The following is an 18951-nucleotide window of genomic DNA, read 5'->3' on the forward strand; positions in this document are numbered from 1 at the left end:
GTCGTTAGTGTCTGGCAAGAGCTAAGGGAGGGGCCAAGTTCGAAGCGCAAAAGTTTAAATTTCATTTGGACGCAACAAATGATGACTCAAAAAATTCAATGAGACATGCTTGCCATCTATTTTGGCCTTATATTTGGACACAAAGATGATCCACAAGCCTAGGCGATATTCAGGGATCACTATTCACCAACTTTTTTTTTGTGGGGTGGGGGCATATTTGCACCTCTTCACGAAAAAACTCAACTATTCATATGTTTATGTGCTTTCTTTACCCTCTTAACTTGCTAGCAAGCAAATCCCTGACTAAAGAGGGAGAGTAGTAATAGGTGTCAAGGAAGTATTTGAACTACAGTACAGTATTTGAAGTGATACATCTTGACTGTCCTAAGATGTTTGCATGGAATGGGGGGGTTAGGGTTAGTTTAAAAATTGCATCAAAATGTTTGGGGGTCATAATTTGTTGTTTACAATTGTATTTGATTATTAATTTAAATGATTCATGTAGATTATTACAAAGTATTGTTAGGGAACCGTCTAACACTCCGGGGGGTTTTCTTTATTTGCGGCAGGGCTATCTGCCACGTTTAGCAGGGGTTTACTGTACCTGGATTTGATCGACAGGATTGACAATTAAAATGCAACTGATTTGATTGTGGACTGCGAGAGGATACAGCTGTTCTGAGACTGTGATGACTGATGCAACAAAGCTATTAGCTCCCGCAGCCGCCGAAAGTACCGTAATCATCGGCCCGCGTGTGTGAGACGGGAGGGAATTCAGCTGCAAATGAATGAAAGACACACCAATGTCATCAGGAGAATGAGATCACGGACTGAGCCAAATAGAAATTATGACAAGGTTTAGTTCCTACAGCAGCAACATAACCCGAACTCGCAGCAAGTCGGAACATGCTGCTGTCTACCACGACCGCTTATACCGTAGTTAAGTCATAATTACAGAAAACATCTATATGGCTAGGCCAAGAGTATAAAACAAATGAAAACAGGCAGTATGGCAGTAACCGAGTGTGCCGCGTGACCTCACATCTCTACGCTAGTTCGTGACCTCGACATGTCATAATTACAGTAAGTATTTGTATAAAAACATTTCAAGGTCACGAATATTAAACAAGTAAAGGAAAATACATATGTGCAGTGCCCAGTGACTGGCTGGCGACCAGTTCGGGGTGTAGTCTGCCTTGGCCCGTTGACGGCTGGGATAGGCTCCAGCACCTCCCCGCGACCCTGTATAGGATAAGTGGTTTGGGAGATGATGATGACATATGGGCAGCAATAACTTCTTGTGTTACATGTCTATGTAGTTTTACACAATGTACTGCCATTAACCTCAAAGTGGCGTAATGTTAAGTTGGGAACGGCAACGGGAATTCAAAACAGCAACATTTATCATTTCAATTTCATTTTCCTCCATCTTCCCTCCGCTGGTCATTGAGTGGATCATTAGCTGCCAGGCCCCTTGAAACCATACCCCCCGCCCCGAACTTCAATCCCTGCTGGCCTCTAAAATATTCATAAGGACAATTAGGAGTTCCGATTAAGTGAATACAGTAAGCCAGTGTTGGGCAGCAGATAGGGCAGGAAATGCCAGCAGGACGTCTGTTCTGCAACACTCTACACCCTGACCGCAGACCCGAGTCCTCATCAATCTGAGGCAACCTCCGTTTTCTGGCCCCGGTTGGTCCAGATTGTTGCGACGGGGGATAGGTGGCATGGCGCCAGCCATCCCAGCAGGCTTTGCTCCGTCCTCGCCCCTGGGCAGGAGGAGGTTGGCTGCACAGTGGGAACACCAGGAGGAGGGGGGCACAAGGGCGAGCAGGCTGTTGCTAACTCAAAAGAGACCACTGTGTATTTCAGCCCCTCATTGAAGGTCGTAGAAGAACACAAGGGTGGACCTCAGGGCTTGTGGTTTAATGATCTTTTAACAGCTTCGCTAACATCGCTCCCACCCGACTAGATCCAATCAAATTAGGTCAGCTCGATCTTGACCTATTTCATGTGGTTCATAACACACAGGTTTACGACTGGAGACACACTGCTTCCAGTTAAGTTCAAGACCCCACAGTGCTGTTGTGGCTCACGGGTTAATTGTGTAGCACGTGTCCTGTGTTTCTGCTCTGTAAACAATACTGAACCACACACATCCATCCATCCATCCTTTGTCTATACCGCCACATCCTGATCAGGGTTGTGATGCGACTGGAACCTATCCCAGCTGACAGAGGGTGACAGGTGGGGTACACCCTGGAATGGTGGCCTGTCATTCACAGTACTGACACATACAAAACATCACCTAACCACCACCAAGTTCCCGTCTGCATATTTAAATGACCCACATGGAGCCAGTCTGTCCGAATCAGCCAAACGGCGTCGAGAACGGACTTAATATGTACCACATCACAAGCAAGATTATGTTCTCAACGACAATTGGCGCCAACGAGGGAAGGACTGGGACCATGTAGGTTGTTTAAATATGCAGACGGGAATTTGGTGGTAGTTTGGTGATGCCCAGCTCTGCAAAACAGAAGCACCAAAACCAGTCATTGAACTGTAGTTTGGGGATCCATAAAATAATTTGCAATAAATAATGTTGTTTTTCAAAAGGTGCATACCTATGGTACATATGGAGACCAATGTGTGGGAAATTCTTCATACAACTATTAGAATTCATTTTATTACTGAAATAAACGTCCATCCATTATCCCAACTGCTTATCCTCACAAGGGCCAATTTTAAATATTTTACATACATATTATACCTTTTTTTTTTAGAAAAAAAATTGTCCTGGATTAGAATGTTTGTTTCATGGAAATCAGTTATCGTCAGCCTCTTAAAATAATCAGCTGCATCCTTAGTTAAACAGATCATTCAATTTTACCCCTGAAATGAAATTATTAATACATATAGGATCATCAGAATGTGGTTCAGTTTTAAATGTTTTCTGAAAAAACTGAAAAAATGAATTGAGATATTATTTTAAGGGGGTGACGTTATATAGTACTTCCATCATTATGCAGTATAAAGTAACCTATGTAAAATAAACTGACATAAACTGGATTTTTTTTTAAATAACCATTCAGTGAAATGTGCAGAGAGATAAGAGTGATATTAGTTCCATATTTGGAAACAAAATAGATCCTCCATAAAGCATTAGCGTCACTGCTAACTAATGTTTAGAAGGGGGAAAAAAAGACACTCAGATTTGTGCATCCTTTCATTCTGTGCTCTGCAAAGAGACCCTCTGTGTGAAATGAGACATATGCAACATCATTGACAGTGTGCAAAAGAAGCACTGACGTCAATGATGCATGATGTGTGCCAAAAGCAGAACTCTCTTGGCAGTAACCTGGTAACAAGCATCGTAATATAGGCTGAGACATAACACCTGGTGAGGCACTACTGGGTGAAAAAAATGAAAGTTCTGCAATTGCAAGTAGGAGATGCATTTGCTTCTTTTACACACCGCTTTGTGAGATAACCAGAAGAACAATCCAATGACTGTCTCATTGCCCTCAGATAACTACATTGGAGGCTGATGCATTCTTTTTTTTCACTAAAAGCTCAATGGCAAAGCAGTCCCAATTAAAAATGACATTAGAAAAAAATTGGCTCACGATAGAATCATAAGGGCGGCACGGTGGTCGACTGGTTAGCACGTCCGCCTCACAGTTCAGAGGTCGTGGGTTCGATCCCGGGGACGGCCTCCCTGTGTGGAGTTTGCATGTTCTCCCCGTGCCTGCGTGGGTTTTCTCCGGGTACTCCGGTTTCCTCCCACATTCCAAAAACATGCATGGTAGGTTAATTGGACACTCTAAATTGCCCCTAGGTGTGATTGTGAGAGCGGTTGTTTGTCTCTGTGTGCCCTGCGATTGGCTGGCAACCAGTTCAGGGTGTCCCCCGCCTACTGCCCAAAGACAGCTGGGATAGGCTCCAGCACGCCCCGCGACCCTTGTGAGGAGAAGCGGTACAGATAATGGATGGATGGATAGAATCATAAGCAAAGCAAAGTGAAAACACACCAGATGTAAGACAGTCATCATCAACCTTTTTTAATTACCAGATTTTCCGGACTATAAGTCCATCCGGAGTACAAGTCGCACTAGCCATAAAATGCATAATAAAGAAGAAAAAAACATATAAGTCGCGCTGGAGTCTTCTTTTTGTTTTGATTGTTGACTGCCAATTGAAAATGGAAAGAGATGATGAATGGATTATTGGCGATAAAGTTGGAATTTTGCTCTTGTTACACATTACCAATCACTATTGACCAAAAGATGAATTGGAAATATCAGTGTTTCATTAAGACAAAAGTATATTTTTGTTTTAAATGATGTTATTGTTTTAAATTGTTTGCTAAATTTGCAATGGGATACTTTTTGACGTAGAGGATATTCTCTTATTGCCGTGACGTGAGATTGAGGCTGGAAGTCCAGGTTCCGAATGCCTGTTTATTGCCTACATACATAATTACAGTAAATATTTGTAATTAAAAACAACTCTTGGTCATGAATATAAAACAATCCAATGAAAAACTGTAAATATGGTGGTAATTCAGCAGCTTTTCATGTACCCTGCAAGTTATGTCATTGCACGCCGGACGTTAACTGAAAATGTCCTATCAGAACCCTCATGAATCGAGGTAAGACAGAACAGCACCATGTTTGATGGCTGTTAAATTTCAGTCAAAACTTTTTTTTCCCGGAAAATAAGTCTGAACCTACACTTAACACAGTAGTAAAGTTCTATTTGCAGTAAATTAGTATGAACAACACCCCAGGTCATATATATAAAATACTCAAATGAAAAACAGTTATCACGCCAGTAACATGACCACATATTCTTACGTCGTTGTAAAAACTAATTGCTTGCCCTTCGTGAACTCAAACTCAGGACCTAATATACTTGTCTCCCCTTTGAAAGAAGCATCTTTCAGTCTTCTGGTGGAAATGACAACAGTGGGGTTACATATGACAATTTTAGACTGTTTTTTTATGAACTGCTTTCTGATTGGCCATTTACAAATGGCCCCCTGAATCTCTGTCATGTTCATTCAAACAACTTGATTTCAATGCATCAACAAAACACATTATCAAGTGCATGTAAAAAAGAACAGTTTCTAAATGTTTGTAAGGGTCCCTTTCTACTCTTTTCAATGTAATTCTCACTCATTGTTTTTCATTTCCACCCTGCCCTTTCATTTTTCTTCCTGCGCTCACCCACCTCAACCGCCCCCATTTCCGTAGAGCCACCAGCACGAGGATAATTGATCAATCACACTAATTGAAGAGTCCGGACAGCTAGCCCGCCATAGCAGATGTGCCAATTTGCATTCATTAAGATAGAAATGAGCCTTAATCACTCTAGCGCTCAGGTTTTGATTGACAAGTTGAACCCCCGCCCACCACCATGTCCCCTACCTCCAACCCTCACGATGCTCATTCAGTAGCATGAGATGGTTGGTCAAATACATTTTTTTTTACAATCTCACAATTACAGTATACATAGAATGTTGTGTTTATTTCTATGCTGACAATGTTGAATTGGCATTAGTATTAAACTTGCCTTAAGTGCATTAATGCCATCATTGTGAAAAAAAAAGAAGCATGTTTTCATTTCCATCCAAAACAAAATAATAAATAATAATTTATCCATCCATCCATTATCCGAGCCGCTTATCCTTACGATGGTTGCGGGTGTGCTGTAGTCCATCCATCTTTGGGCAGTAGGCTAATAACTGAATAATTTAATAAAAATAAGTGAATCTAAATAAATCACAATATCATATGGTAGAAAAGTTCACATATTTCAACTCAAAAAGGCAAAGTCATATGCTGATTCATTAAAATAGTCATTCTGAAGGTAATTTCCAACATAATTCCTACATAAAATCAATGTCATTATTTTCTTTTGTAATACTCTAATTTCTTGAAATAGTTAATTGTGTGCGTGTGTTTTGTAGCTGTAAGCTATTGTCAAAAAATTGGACAAACTAAAATCATAAAATATTTCACTTTGTGTGGAACAAATCTTTGTATAGAGTTTCACTTTTTCAATTAATCTACCTTCCAATAATTTTCAATTTTATATTTTATTTTAAAAAATACCAGATTTGGATATACATGTATTTCATAGAGCAGTAACAGTTCATAATATATAGATTACTAACTATGGTAACAAATTTCAATTTCCAAGGCAAAATGAAATATATTCCATACTACTTTAAGTAATTTTAAGTCAACCCAAACATTTTTTTTAAGAATATGTTCTATGCTGGCCCACTAGTGGAAACATAGCATTATGATTAATATTGTGTTTCTAGAATATGCGTTAAGCAACAAAATCCACTCGTTTTTAGTCATCTCTGGGGGCGGCCATTTTATCACTTCTGTCGACTGAAAAGGACATCACACACCCTCAGGGCTCAGATAACGAGCAATCATAGCTCAGCTTCAGAAAACAGGTGAGCCGGGATTGGTCGTTATCTGAGCCCTGAGGGTCTCTGATGTCATTTTCAGTCGACAGAGGTGACAAAATGGCCGCCCCCTGATGCTAAAAATGAGAGGACTTTGCTGCTTAACTCATATTTCATATTAATCATATTGCCTTGTTTCAACTAGTGGGCCTGCATAGAACATATTGTTGACAAAAAAATATGTTTGGGTTGACTTCCCCTTTAAGCAAACTGAGTCCACTATTCATGTTTGTATTGGATAATTATAGATCTTAAATGTTATGAATGTAGTAAGTAACACAAATAAATAAAAGAGGCTCTGTGCTTGCAAAGACAAAGTATGGCTGACATTCTGTAACGGTCAGAATTTACATTTTGTGTTGAATGACTTATCACATGACTTATGACAAGTCCATTTAGAACAAAAAAAAATAGTTGATAGCAATCGTGATATGAAAGCTAATGGAAGCTGCCTGATAATTATATGCTCATTTCCTCTTACTGTAGAGGTCATGTGAGAGGGAGGCTCTTCTTTCATGAAAAGAGAAGGAATTGTCCATTTTCCCCCAAGGAACAATGGCCAGCTCTATTTATTATGAAGGAAGATAAGCCAAATTTCCCTATGAATGATCGCTGCGTGTTTACGTTCACAATTCATCAGGATAGAAGACATGAAAGCGCGCCATGAAATGCAAAAATCTTTGAATAACAGTGAAAGCCATTCATTTGTCCCAGCAGATTATTTGACATTTTACTCATGGTGGGTTAAGGTCCATCCACTATTGCCTAATTTCTATGTGATTAAAGTTGATGCTGACTATGTGTGCCTGCAAATTGTTTTACTTCTAAGATGCAACATGTACTTTGATAGCTTTGAGAGACTTCTGAACAAACAAAGTGAAGTTTGCAGCGCAATTTAAAAGGTTTCCCCTTTACACAGGCGTCCCTCTGTGTCCACCATCACGGTGTGAGGTTAGAAGTGGAGCAAGGGCAAAATCTCATTAGCTCCACACAGGGAGAGATAGAGCAAGATAGGGGAGGCAGAGTGAATATTATTAGATTAATCTAATGACTAACTGCAGCATTTTCATTTGTGGCATAAAAAGAATTCAATAAGAAACACAATTGGGGCAGCGGCGTTAAAAACTGTCATGGGGGCTTTCCTGCTTTAGGGACAACACGAGGCAAAGAATAGCCTCACACAAAATATTTCTTCCAAGAAAACTACGTACCTACTTAAAAACATTCAAAGAACTAGTTCCACCAAAAAATGTCCTTGTAGGTCTGTAAATTTGTATCATTTAGGCAGCATTCCTTAAAATCCAACATGACTTTAGAAACAACTGCCTCACCTCGGGCTGGCACAATTTCCAAAACCGTTGTCAATAAAGGCTTTTGTTTTTCCATTTACAAAAGCCAGTTAAGATTCTACCACCAGGCCCCAATATCCAAAGGAGACATTGACAAAAAGGGCTTCTTAATTTGTTTTATACAAATTGGTTCTCTGGAGTGCCTGTCCACACATCAAATTAAAAATACGAAACCAAGAAAAAATGTTCGCAGCTATTTCCCAAAATGTCTGTGAGTAGCGCCATTCTGTGAGTAGCGCCATTCTGAATTTTGACAGAATGTGACTTAACAGTGCAGCTAATTTACATAATAACTGCCTCTGTACCAAGCCGCTATGCGATTGCAATGGGCAGCTAGGCTCCAAGATCTGCCATTGTCAGAAGGACAGCCATACAGGAATATGCCTAAATTGGCCAGTAGTGGATTTGCGCAAGTGTCATTCATTTGTGGTCTGGAAACATGAACAAGGGGTTTGCCAACTAAAAACAGTATTTAAGATTCTATCATGAGGCCCAAAAGCCAAATACTATTAAACCAAACATACAAAATTGACTTTTAAATTGCTTTTAAACAAATAGTTGGGGATCTGAAGAGCCGAAAATGAAGTTGTGAGCAAGCCAATCTGAATTTTGCCAGACTGTGATGTCACAGTGCAGTTTATTTCGACCCACAACAAGTCTCTCTGCCCATGACTTGGTAGCTGGACTGGGATAAAATCTGGCATTTTCAAGCAATGGCTAGACAACAGAGGGTCAAAGGCCAAGCAGAGCTGCAGTGTCGGAAGCGTAGATTAGCATTAGCTAACAGCATTAGAAGCATTTGCTTCTGGTAAGCGGCAAATACTCGAATTGGCACAAGAGATCATTCTGAGACTTGCTGATGAAGTGCTGCTTCCGCGAGTGAAACTACATTAATATCTTAACTTCTGCTTTTTTGATTACACTATGGGCTATGAGTAGAAGCCTCTCATCTGATCACAACACCCAAGCTCCGCCCTCTGTCATCATGGTAGGGAAAGTCGCTCTCTGTCATCATGGTAGGGAAAGTCGCAAACAGCAGGCCGAGTTAAAAAAAAATACACAAACAAAAAAAAAAACAATCACAACCTAAGAGCCCGCCTGTAGTCCAGACTTGTTGGCCAAAATAAGAGTCTCATTACTCATTCAGGGAAGATAAAAAGCTGAAAGTCTGGACGACTGCTGTACAACTGATATCAATCAAGAATGAAAGGAATTTTCCTTTGTACTGTATTCCTTCAAAAATAGGTCAAAACGCTGTAGTTCTGCATCCCAGTTCTATCTTTGCTTGTAGTTTGGTGAACGTAAAGATGGAGATTTTCCTCTGGAGTGCCTGTCAAGAGTACGACTGACGCACATGAAAGTGCCCATCCATTATCACCCACAAACTCACACGCAAAGGAAAAATCTGCTTCGCTTTGGATTGCGAGCCAAGTCTGAGACAAAGTCCACAGTCCTCCACAGGGTTATCAAACTGTGTTCCAGACTCACATCCATCCATCTGTGGGAAACATGGAGACATGTTCTCCCACTTTGTACAGTTATCTGCAGATGCTACTATTAAGTAGGAATGTGACCTTTTTGATTGGGTTTCTCACTAAAGGCTGATTATTCCTGTTAAAAGTTGGGAGACTACGAGGATCACATTGACCCGGCAGCCTACTTGCTGTGGACAAACAGGCACATGATTGTTAACACGGCAAAAGTCTGCTTTAACGCAATAAAAAAAGATTTAGATTAAGTGTCCAGGAAAATTGCCCTCATGTGAGGCTCATTTCTCTTGACAAACAGGGAATTTGGATTCATATCGTAATTGCAAGTGGGGAGCCTATCTAAACGGCTTAAAAGGCTTAAGTTTGGATGCTGTAGATGAATGTGCGAGAGGAGTGAATTTCAACAGTCGATCGGCCACCTTTGACAGGGACGAGTGAAAGGAAGTTGTGTGTGGTGACGCTCTGAAGTGGAATGGCTAGGTTATTTCTGCTCTGCTTCTTCACTTCTGAACGCTGAGTGTGTAGCCGGTAGGCAGATGGGAGGATAGGGGAGGGTTTGATTTGTCCCGGACAACGCTGCCTTGTTGTCGCCTTTTGTGCAGCGGGGAGAAGCTTCCTTGAGAATAGCCAGAAGGGCTGCAATCAGCTATTTGCTTGTGCATGTGGTGTACTTGAGAAATCGCGGTGTGATGATTGACTTGGACCTGGATTATAAAAATGCCCCAAAAGCTGTGATTTGCCCACTTATTACCACTCAAAGAACCAAAGACTCAAAGACCTTCTGTACAAATGAGATGAGCTGACGCATTCATTTTCAGTAGATTGGACTATTGTGGTTTTTACTGAACAAAACTCAATCTGACAGTTACAACTGGTCCAGAAGGTTGCTGCTCGGGTTCTTACTGGTACCCGGAACTAGTCCACATAAAACTGGACCTGAAAGCTTTACAATGACTTTCTGTAAGTCAAAGAATAGATCTTAAGATCTTACTATCAGTATCATTATTAGGCTTCTGCAAAGCTTGCTGATGAACTGATCATTTGAATCAGATGTGTTGGAGGAGGGAGACATCTAAAACCGGCTGGATTGGGGCTCTGGAGGCCTAAACATGGGCACCACCAGTCTACGGTATTGGAGCTAAATAAATACCCTTTTAGTTCCCTATGAGACTTCCAGACACCTGATAATTAATTAATTGAGTGCAAGATTACTTGAGTGTTTTCAGAGCCGGAATAAAACGTCACACAGCATTTATTTTCTATGCCCCTCAATTTTGGAACACACTTTGCAAACCGCAAATTTCTACTCAGTTTGAGTAGATGGTATATTCAAATCTGGCCTGAAACCATTATTGTTCGCTTCTGCTTTTTCTAAAAAATCTAAATGTTATTTATTGTTTTATCAACATGCTTCAATGATGTGATTTTTCATTTTTCTGTTTTTCGTCATTTTACTATTTTTGTTTTATTTTTGTCCAATTATGCGGCTTTTATGTTGGGATTTTATCTTAATTCCCATGTTTTCATTTAATCTTGTACTACTTTTCTGCCTCTGGAAAGCACGATGAATTTGCCTTGTGAATAATGGCTTGCCTTGCCTTACACCGTTATATTGACACAAACAAACCTCGATGGACCACAAATATGTAAAACAAAAGCTGTGGTTGGATCTGATCAAATTTTGGTCTTTAACCAAAATCTAGCCAAGCGATGGAGAAGAAATCCGAGGGTACCCTGATGTAAGTAAGGCATGCATCCATTTATTTTTTATACAGGTGAGCCCTAGCCTTTTTGCTACAGGGCCCCCAATGAAACAGTGACTGCACGAGTCTACTGGCTTGCCAGAGAGCACTCTGCTGCAGCTCTGCCAAGCAGGTAATTCACAAGCAGCGGCATGAATAAAAGATAATGGGCCACAGCTGACTCTTCTGTGCTAATGTAATGTCTCTAATTTCACAGAGTAAAAGCCTTTCATGAGGTGCAACAGGCCACAGATTTCCTCCGTTAGAACACTGATAACTGCTAACTGGCTAAAGAGAATTATTACAGTGATGCATTCTGCATTTTTGACAAGGGAAAAACCCAGTATGTCTATTTTGTCAGTCGTGACATGACGTTTCGAGGTTACGAATGGCATGCAAAGAACTCGTATGTGCATCAGCATAATGTGACCTCACGGCACAAGAGGCATGCTAAGTTAACGCCATACTGGATTGTTTTACACCTATGGGCTATAGGTAGAGGTTGGCGGTACAGCGGTATAAATGGTATAAGTAGTGTGCTGTCCAAATTTGGCCCAAGGTAGAGATTTTCATCATACCTGTATATCACAAGATGTTATGACGTCAATGAAATGAGCATTTGTCAACAATCTAGTAATTTTCAATTGTTTATTGATTTTGTTGCTTTTGTATAAAATACACCTGTTTTCTATTAATTTTTTGCATTTTTATATTTTATATTATTTAAGAAAAGTGAGGGGAAAAGGCAAAGCAGTGTTTTGCACTACAGTAATGTTTCATTCAAATTCCATTTTAATGTTTCACACTGTTTTTAATTATGTTTTTCAATAATTATAGTTTTACACAATAAATCTTTTGGAACTAGCATTCTTGAATATTGTATGTTTATAGTTAAGAAAACTTCCAGCTACAATGCCTTTTCTATGAACATTATGGTACCCATTCAGCAGAGGTGGGAATTTTAAGTTTGCCGGTCAGCAGCCTGGGTACCTGTCCGTCATCCGTCAATCTGTCTATTTTTCAAGCCGAACCAAACTGTTATCGTCTGCCGGTCAGTCTGTCATGTTATTTTACCTGTGCTTCCGTCAGTAAACATCAGGTGCAACAGATGAAAAATCCATCCATCCATCCATCCATCCATCCATCCATCCATCCATCCGTTATCTGAACCAATTTGATTAAAATGGTAAATGGAGTGCACTGTGTATATCATGTGTCGGCTTGTTGCTCACAGCTTTACACTCACATAACATTTGCGATTTCACACAACCTACAATTATCTGCCAATGTATTGAACTGTAAGTGGGGGGCCTGCTGCTGCTTTAACCCAAATGTTTTACATTTTAAAGTTTTGCTTCCGTTAACCAGAGTCCCGTGTCACAATGTTGCCAAAGGTACAATCCTAGTGGATTAAAATGCTTCCTAGTCCTTGAGCAAACCGAAATAAAGTAAACATTACAAAAAAAGAATGTTTTTTTCCGTTGAATTTGTCTTCTTCTTCTGTCCTTTAGCGCTTGGCAACACATTTTGGTAACAACTGCTATCTTCTGAAATGGAGTGAAGGGGGCTGCAAAATATCCTGCCACAACCTCCTAACCCTAATCTCCACAAAAGGAAAAATAGAAATGTAAACCCAAACTCACAAGAGGTTCTCTGTAAAACTGTCTCTTTATTCAAAGTCACTTTATTACCCATTCGATCATTGTTGTTGGTCTCAGCCTGACTAACACATGATTCTCTCTTTGGTGCATATCGCCAATTGCTGTACATATACAGTCAATGCAGTCTGGGTCGCGTTTCCATCTCTTGTCAGCAAAACGGGTGTTCCTCAATGATGCACTGTGAGGTCCGTTCGGACTTCACCAGGTTAGTGATGATTAAACAGAGAGACAAAAATACACTTCCGTCTGTGCTTAGTCTTTTTCTTATGTGTCGCTTCTATCGTTTAATGTCAGCAGAACGGGCAGACAGAATGTCCACCTCTGCCATTCAGAAACAGTTAACATTTAAATCTACACACCATGGCAATATATACCATTATACCGTCTATGGTTTCAATTATACTGCAATATGAATTTTAGGCCATATCGCCTAGCCCTAGCTTGAAGTATTTTTCATACATATATATATATACATATATTTACTGTAATTATGAAATAACAACTGTGTTAGCGTCCGCTGATAGTGTAATGGTACACACGCCTGAGTTGTGTGCGGGCAGCGTGGGATCGATTCCCGCTCAGTGACAGTGTCTATGTGTGCCCTGCGACTGGCTGGCGACCAGTTCGGGGTGTAGTCTGCCTTCGCCCATTGACGGCTGGGACAGGCTCCAGCAACTCCCCGCGACCCTATATAGGATAAGCGGTTTGGAAGATGACATGACATGACATGACAACTGTGTTAGCGAAGCATAACGATAAAACTCAGCATGTTCTAACCAGCACAAATTACCATCTTTCTTGCATGATGTTATGAGTCAAATGCCTCTTTTGGGCCACTTTAGGACTGTATTCCATCCATCCATTTTCTATTGCGCTTGCCGTCATTCGGATCGCAGGGGAGCTGAAGCCTGACCCAACTGAGTTGGGCAAGAGGCAGGGTACACCTTGGACTGGTCACCAGTAAATCACAGGGAACATATAGATGCCTATGGAGTCACACTCAAAATTCACACCTTATGGCAAGTAAGTGTCTTTAATGACGCTAAAAATCATATCTTTGAAATGTGTGAAGGAGATGGGAGTACCCAGAAACTCCAAACAGTAAGGTCAAAGCTGAATTTCAAACCCTATTCTCAGAAGAGTTAAGCAGAAATGCTAACCACTAGGGTGAACTGGTGTATTTTTCCTGAAAATGTATGTCAAATTCCCAATTGTTGCAGTTCCACCCGGTCATCATCTTGTTAAAGAAGGCCTAGAATAAGATCTAACCATGATTAATGTCATTTAGCTCACTGTTTAGCCTTTTGGTAGACCATTCTCTGTGCTCGCATAACACTGCGGTCCTGCCATTTGTGGGGCACACAGTCGCTGCCAGAACCTTTTTAAAAGCATGATGAGCAAACGCTGAATTTCTAGGGTACTTAACAGCAACTAAAAACTCAGGCTGAGGACATGTCAGCAACAACAGTGACGGTATCTTTCGGGAAACAGGATCCTCATAGTGGTCAGATAGGTTTCCTCCACCAGTTAGTGGACATGAACTTATCAGGCAGTGCAGACTTCATGTGACCTATACTGAAAAAAAGAAACCTTCACATATGCCTCATGTCTAAAGAATTAGCAAAGCACTGTTTTCTGGATAATGGGTGATAATGAGGGGATATTCCAAGGCCTTGAACCCAGAACAAAAATAATTATTCCATGTTAAAAGAGATTTTCTGCTTTTTTTACAGCTACGTGAGCAAAAGAATCGATGGGAATGAGTGGAGATGCATGGCTGGGTTTTTTTTCCGCACGTGAGGTCTGTTAACGCACAGACAAAAAAAAAAAAAAAAACGCTCACCTCCACAATGTCGGAGTTGGTTCTGCTCTCGTGGGGCTCATTGTACTCAGTGTACTTGAGCAGCACTTTGTCCATGTCCGTGCTGGCATACTGGAACAGCTTGTTGGAGCTGTTGAAAATGATGAGGGCTATCTCACAGTCGCACAGCACGCTCAGCTCGTAGGCCTTCTTCATCAAGCCGAACTTCCTCTTTGTGAAAGTAACCTGATGGAGAAACAACAAAATAACCGTTGGTTGCAGAGGATTTTACAAAACACATAACTCAAATACAACAATACTGTTAAAGTTGAGAGAGGCTCAAAAGCAAATAGGATTGATACAGTTTGATCTTATAAGCATACAGTGAGAGTATTCACAGTGCTTCAATTTATCCAGTTTGTTGTTGCAACCTTATTCCCAAACTGATTAAATTACAAACCGAAGACCCCCTATAGTGGGGAACCTCGAAGGTCCATTCAGATGGTTGTAGAATTCTGAATTGAACCAAATTCCAACCACCTTCATAGCATTCCTCATTTCACTAATGAGTATCCAAGAACTGCCCCTCAACCTATGTTTTTCTTTTTCTTGGGATTTTTTATGATAGCTATTCAAAATGAATCAGCCTCACCAAGGACAGTAAGGTGAAGAAGAATCGAAAATAGAAGAAGGCAAATAATACCCATAACGGAAGTTGTATTAAATAGGTGAACTCCCATTAAAAGTCTGGAGCAATCTTAACATAATAACAGTTTTGATGAGTGATGTGACAGGCAACAAGCTATGTTGTCCACTAGAAGTTATGGCATTGGTCCAAAATGTCTAGTTAAGAGGTCAGGGAAAGACGCGCAAGTCAGCGAGCTGAGTCAGAAGCATCCATACATTACTGTAGCCACTGTCTCCATATACGGAAAGCTATCTGTGTAGCGCAGCACAAGCCTTGTAACTTGAGCCCTCGGATGGGACATCAGGTCATACATCACTCCAGCTGGTAATGTAACCCCCCCACCCTAAGCCCCGTGCAAAAAAAAAATGCCCCCCAAGCAAAGTGACTATGTCCTGAATGTCTGCAGTTCTGTTTCCGTGGCGCACACATGTCATTTTGTTAGACCGCCTTTCTACACTGTGCTATCACTCACATCACAAAAACACACAAATTCTCTAGTTGTAAAGTCTGTTCCTGAGGGGCAATGGGGGAACATACATAAAATAACTTTTCAGTAGGGCTTGACCAATATGGTTTTTTTTAGGGTGATTCTGATACTTGGCAGGAAAAAATGTGTAGCTCAATGCAGCAGAAACTTCGCTAAACAAATTTTGGATTAAAACTACTATCTTCTAATAGAGGGAGTGGAGTTTTTTTAAACATTTAGTTGCGCAACTGAAATTTTGCAAAATAAATGCTTTTCCTCTCCCTTAAGCTTAAACACTGCAAAACTAAAGAAAGATATGACCACTACTGCAGGCTGAAACAGGCTTATTTCAACTAGAAAAATAGGGTGGAAACTGTACTGTTGGTCCTTTAAGTAGCATGTCACAGATTTATTCTTGAGGCCCCCGGTAAACTGTTTTGAATTGTATGGAAAAGACGTGCCTCATTTGAAAATATTTACATATCAATATAGCATGTTTTCTTTCCGTAGTGTTTCTGCAATTCGGTCTTTGCGAATGTCACCCCGATGATGGCCTCAAAGCGGATTACCATATGAAGGCAGACAAGTGGACATGCGCAGAGACCAGCATCAGGACACTTTCCACCTGCTGAGAGCACCTTGCACTCCAAACCAGCTCCACTGAGAGCTCTGCACTCGCTCATCTGCCCGTCTGCGTGTCTGTTTGTTTGCTTAACGTAGCGGAACGTGCATATAGGGGAGGGTAGGGTAGTTCACATGAAGGGAGAAACTATTAACAAATTGTCCGCTCTTAGCAGATGAATACGGGGCTTTGAGCCACAGAGAGAAGCATCTGTTTTTCTGCGTGTTAAAATGCCGAAGCAAAGGGACTTCGTTCCACCTGGATGAGTGGCAGAGTGGCAGAGTGCTGAGTGCACGGCTTCTGAGCCAGTCACTTCACTTGCTCCTTGCCACAGACTGACACCACAATAATCTAACACTGCCGTAATAGAAGGTCTTCTAGAGTACATTGGTACCAGTTGTGTACTTACACTCTTCAGTAGCAGTCACCAACGCGATGGGACATTATTTTCTAGCAAAGTTGTAGAAGTGATCTAAAGTGTGGCATATTTGTTTCCTAATAATTGTAAGAAATCATTAACATGATTGGTGTCTTCACAAATGAATATAATTAATAAAAAAGGTTATTTCAGCACATCAGTTATTTCAGAAGTGTTTATCAAATTGGTAGCCAGAGCTAGGCATCATCTAGCCGTCACAAAGTTCCCGTCTGCACATTTAGCCAACCCGCGTGGTCCCAGTCAGTCTGAGTCAGCCAAACAGTATCGAGAACGGACTTAAACACAACCACGTAACACGCAGGTGACACACAGCCAAATAAATAAAAATTAAAAAATAAAACTGTGTTGTATACATTTTGATCCCACAGACGCAATGACATGTGCCCCATGTTGTTTTTATTTCACCGATCACCACGCTGTGCATGTGAGTGTGTCTTTGTTGTTTTGATTTGATATTTTTTCTTTATTTGGTGATGTGTCTACTTGTGCGACACCTGCATGTAAAGTGTACAGTAAGTACTCGTCGCCGATGAGGGACAAACTGGGATCACGTGGGTCGGCTAAATATGCAGACAGGAACTTTGTGACAGTTAGGCGATTCCCAGCTGTGCTGGTAGCCCTTCGCATTAATCAATATCCAAGAAGTAGCTCTCGCTTTTCAAAAAAGTTGGTGAGCCCTGCTCTACAGTGCACTTCAGCTAATAAACGATGGAGGTTGCCGCTTGAAAATTGCTATTTTTACGCACTGTCAAGGGTTGCATTTTTTCTGCAATGCAACCATTTATTTTTAAGCGTAATGTTGTAAGAAGCACGTCCGCCTCACAGTTCAGAGGTCGTGGGTTCGATCCCCGGCTCCGGCCTCCCTTTGTGGAGTTTTCATATCCTCCCCGTGCCTGCATGGGTTTTCTTCGGGTACTCCGGTTTCCTCCCACATTCCAAAAACATGCATGGTAAGTTGATTAGACACTCTAAATTGCCCCTAGGTGTGATTGTAAGTGCGGATGTTTGTTTGTCTCTGTGTGCCCTGCGATTGGCTGGCAACTGATTCGGAGTGTCCCTCACCTACTGGCCAAAGACTGCTGGGATAGGCTCCAACACGCCCGCGACCCCTGTGAGGATAAGCGGTATGGATAACGGATGGATGTTGTAAGATGTGCTTGAAATTATATCAAAGTGCTTTGGGATCACAATATGTGATATATGTATAGTTTAAACTATTAGAAACATTTATATTGTTGGCATCAATGACTGGGATTGTCACTATTCAAGAAAGGATAGAATAGCTAGGGCCGACTTTATCTATTGCTGAAGGTGGTGTGTGGTTCTGACCACATGACAACCCTAAATGTTTAAATGCATCGTATCTATTTATACATAAAAACAAACAATTAAAACCTTTACTATGGCATCTGGATGGAGACTGTGGGAAGAAACACACACAAATATCCGAGGGGTAAATGGGAAGCACAACAAGTAAAACACATGCACAAACACAAACACAATGTGAGTGTTTTATGCTGCGATAGCCACAGCATTATCTGCTGAGGACTATTTAGTCTCCTAATATGTGGATGGATGCGGTGGATGGATGGATCATGGATCTTATATTCTGTACCTCTACACTACACTTTCGGCAGGAATGTTGAGTTTTCAGATATGTTGAGGTTTGCCAAAAGGAAATTTGTCAAAATAATCAACACAGACTCCAATCCCTGATGCTCAGCCTTTCATATTTAAATATAATCAATCAAGGATTTAGTCACATTCCCATCACTATGTGCACTACATATAGGTACAACAAAGCCACCAAACACACACAGTTGATGTGTCAGTCAAAGGGTCTATCAATGTCATTCCTCAGGCAGAGGCACCAAACAAGACAAACAAGACATCTGGGGCTGTGATTGCAGCTGTGACTGAGCCATGGTTGAAGACACCTGAGTTGCTAACCTTCGAGGGGTGAGGAGCTGGAGGCCTTATTAGAACCTCATGTCAACCCTGATGGGAGACATTTGGATTGAGATGCAGAGAAGAGAGAAGAAAAGAGAAGAGGAGAGAAGAGAAGAAAAGAGAAAAGACGAGAGAAGAAAAGAGAAGAAAAGAGAAGAAAAGAGAAGACGAGAGAAGAAAAGAGAAGAAAAGAGAAGACGAGAGAAGAAAAGAGAAGAAAAGAAAAGAAGAAAAGAAAAGAAAAGAGAAGAGAAGA

At 41.0% G+C, this 18951-nt stretch overlaps 1 protein-coding gene across 8 annotated transcripts in view; it reads right to left on the bottom strand.

Annotated features, from left to right (window-relative positions):
• Nucleotides 1-18951, bottom strand: part of mef2aa (myocyte enhancer factor 2aa) — a 126909-nt gene that overhangs the window by 36535 nt on the left and 71423 nt on the right. For all 8 annotated transcript variants that reach the window (XM_086027635.1, XM_086027638.1, XM_086027634.1 and 5 more), the window contains one exon: nucleotides 14573-14776. In XM_086027635.1, the coding sequence (XP_085883761.1) occupies nucleotides 14573-14776 (204 nt within the window). The remainder of the gene's footprint in view (nucleotides 1-14572; nucleotides 14777-18951) is intronic.

This window comes from Filicampus tigris, chromosome 4, assembly GCF_054856515.1.
Source record: "Filicampus tigris isolate MCC_2025a chromosome 4, RoL_Ftig_1.0, whole genome shotgun sequence".
Lineage (NCBI taxonomy): Eukaryota > Metazoa > Chordata > Actinopteri > Syngnathiformes > Syngnathidae > Filicampus > Filicampus tigris.